Raw genomic sequence first — 1,758 nt, forward strand, 5'->3', positions numbered from 1 at the left:
TATGTTCTAACACTATATATACAGTTTTTTTTTAATGAAAAGGTGTGTTAAACAGTTTGAATCAGAACGGTTTTACACTGATTTCCTTTTTAAACATTTAATACACAATGCAAAGCTCTTTGAAATGCCCCTGCATACAAAGTGTGCTTCACAATTAAACCTGCCTTGCTTCAGCGCTCCTCCGTCAGGAAGTGGAAGGCCTCAGATTCCTCCATTCATGTTGTCCACGACAAGAACAATCATCCAGAGAAGCTTTTGGTTTTCTTGCTTTCTTGTTTTTTTAAATAAAAAGTGTAAATAAACTGGAAACAAATTGATTTTTAAAATAGGTAATTTTAAAAATCTACTTATTTTGAAGTCTGACATGATTATATCAGACCTCTGCATAACTAAATGAAGACAGAAGAGAATAATAAACTTTGTAGAAATGATTAAAGCATCTGAGCCGTGGTCCTGAGGGTGAAGCCTCTCTAATAAAGGCCTCAGAGCATCAGGGCGTCTTTCTGCACGCTGCATCCCAGCAGTGCATTTCCAGCTTCCACACACTCCATCACAGCCGGTGCTGAAAAAAGTACAAAAAACAAGCATCATAAATGTGCAAAACCAGCTGATTTTAACACACTGTTAAAAACAGCAGCTGAGCACTGATTAATCGGTTTCTACCGCTGTGAGCACGGAGCCACGATGCAGCCTTCTTAGCCAGAAGCTCCCACTTTTCCTTTGAGTCCATCTTGCAGCCATGAAGCCAGATCAGAGCCAGGATGGTGGCCCACACTTCCTCCCTGACCTAGTTCACCAAGTCACACAAACTGTACTGTATCATGTGTGTTCCTGCAAACTGCAATCAAATCTGCTTTCAAAAAACTGCAATTAATCTTTTCTTTTCTGTAATCTTCTGGTCTTAGATGATCACCCACCGGTGCGGGTTTTGACTTGTCCACCTCCTTGCTGGTCTTCCCCAGAGCAGCAGCCAGAGGCCTTCTGGAAGGAGACCAGCTGCAGCGAAGGCTCTCTGGGGGGCTGCTGTGGTGTTGGGGCCTCGTCAGCCTCCCTCTTACGGCCCATCACTGTGGCTAAAACACTCAAAAGAAGTTTGAGATGACAACATCAGAATCAGGATGCTATCAGACAACCACCATGACTGAACCGTGTCACTCGAGGTCCCTGGATGGCCTCGTGGTTGTCTTTGTTGACAGCAATGAAGGCTGTGAAGGAACTGCTCACTCCTGATTGGACACTGAGCTGCACCACCTTCTCCTTCACTCCTCCATCATTCTTTCTCATATCACTTCTGTCCTCCATCTCCAGGGAGTGAATCAGAGTCCGAGCCGCCAACCGGTGGACAGTTAATCTGCAGACAGGAGAGAGGAGGAAGAACAGCCAGAGCTTAACTCACCTTTCTATGAATGGAAAACAGATCTGCTTTGTTCCATCCTGTTAAAGGTCAACACGGACATGAAAACAGGATTTCAATGAATGAAACTGACGTGAAATGAAAACAGTTTGTGTTACAAACAGTACATTGGCGTCATGGTGCTTTGCAGTCAGTGCTGATGGCAGCGAGGATGGCAGGGTGAACACCTGATGGTACACATGCCAACAGAATGAAGTCACTGTCTAACCCTGCTGTCACACTAACAGCTCTTTACCCAGTGTCCTCTGCAGGTTTGACACTGAAGTGCAGCTGGTTCTGAGAGGGTCGACCTGCCAGGCTGTACTTCACCGTCACACTGCCCTCTGCTGCCTCTGATCTCTGAG

At 45.3% G+C, this 1,758-nt stretch overlaps 1 protein-coding gene across 1 annotated transcript in view; it reads right to left on the reverse strand.

Annotated features, from left to right (window-relative positions):
* Nucleotides 1-442: 442 nt before the first annotated feature.
* The window catches only part of LOC103359272 (von Willebrand factor A domain-containing protein 5A-like), a gene marked incomplete at its 5' end in the record, with an annotated part of 3,855 nt that continues 2,539 nt past the window's right edge, over nt 443-1,758 (reverse strand). Inside the window, 5 exon segments of the mRNA XM_008284524.1 lie at nt 443-562; nt 664-787; nt 918-981; nt 1,148-1,351; nt 1,650-1,753. Coding sequence (XP_008282746.1) covers nt 483-562; nt 664-787; nt 918-981; nt 1,148-1,351; nt 1,650-1,753 — 576 coding nt within the window.

This window comes from Stegastes partitus, unplaced genomic scaffold, assembly GCF_000690725.1.
Source record: "Stegastes partitus isolate 25-593 unplaced genomic scaffold, Stegastes_partitus-1.0.2 Scaffold362, whole genome shotgun sequence".
Classification (NCBI taxonomy): domain Eukaryota; kingdom Metazoa; phylum Chordata; class Actinopteri; family Pomacentridae; genus Stegastes; species Stegastes partitus.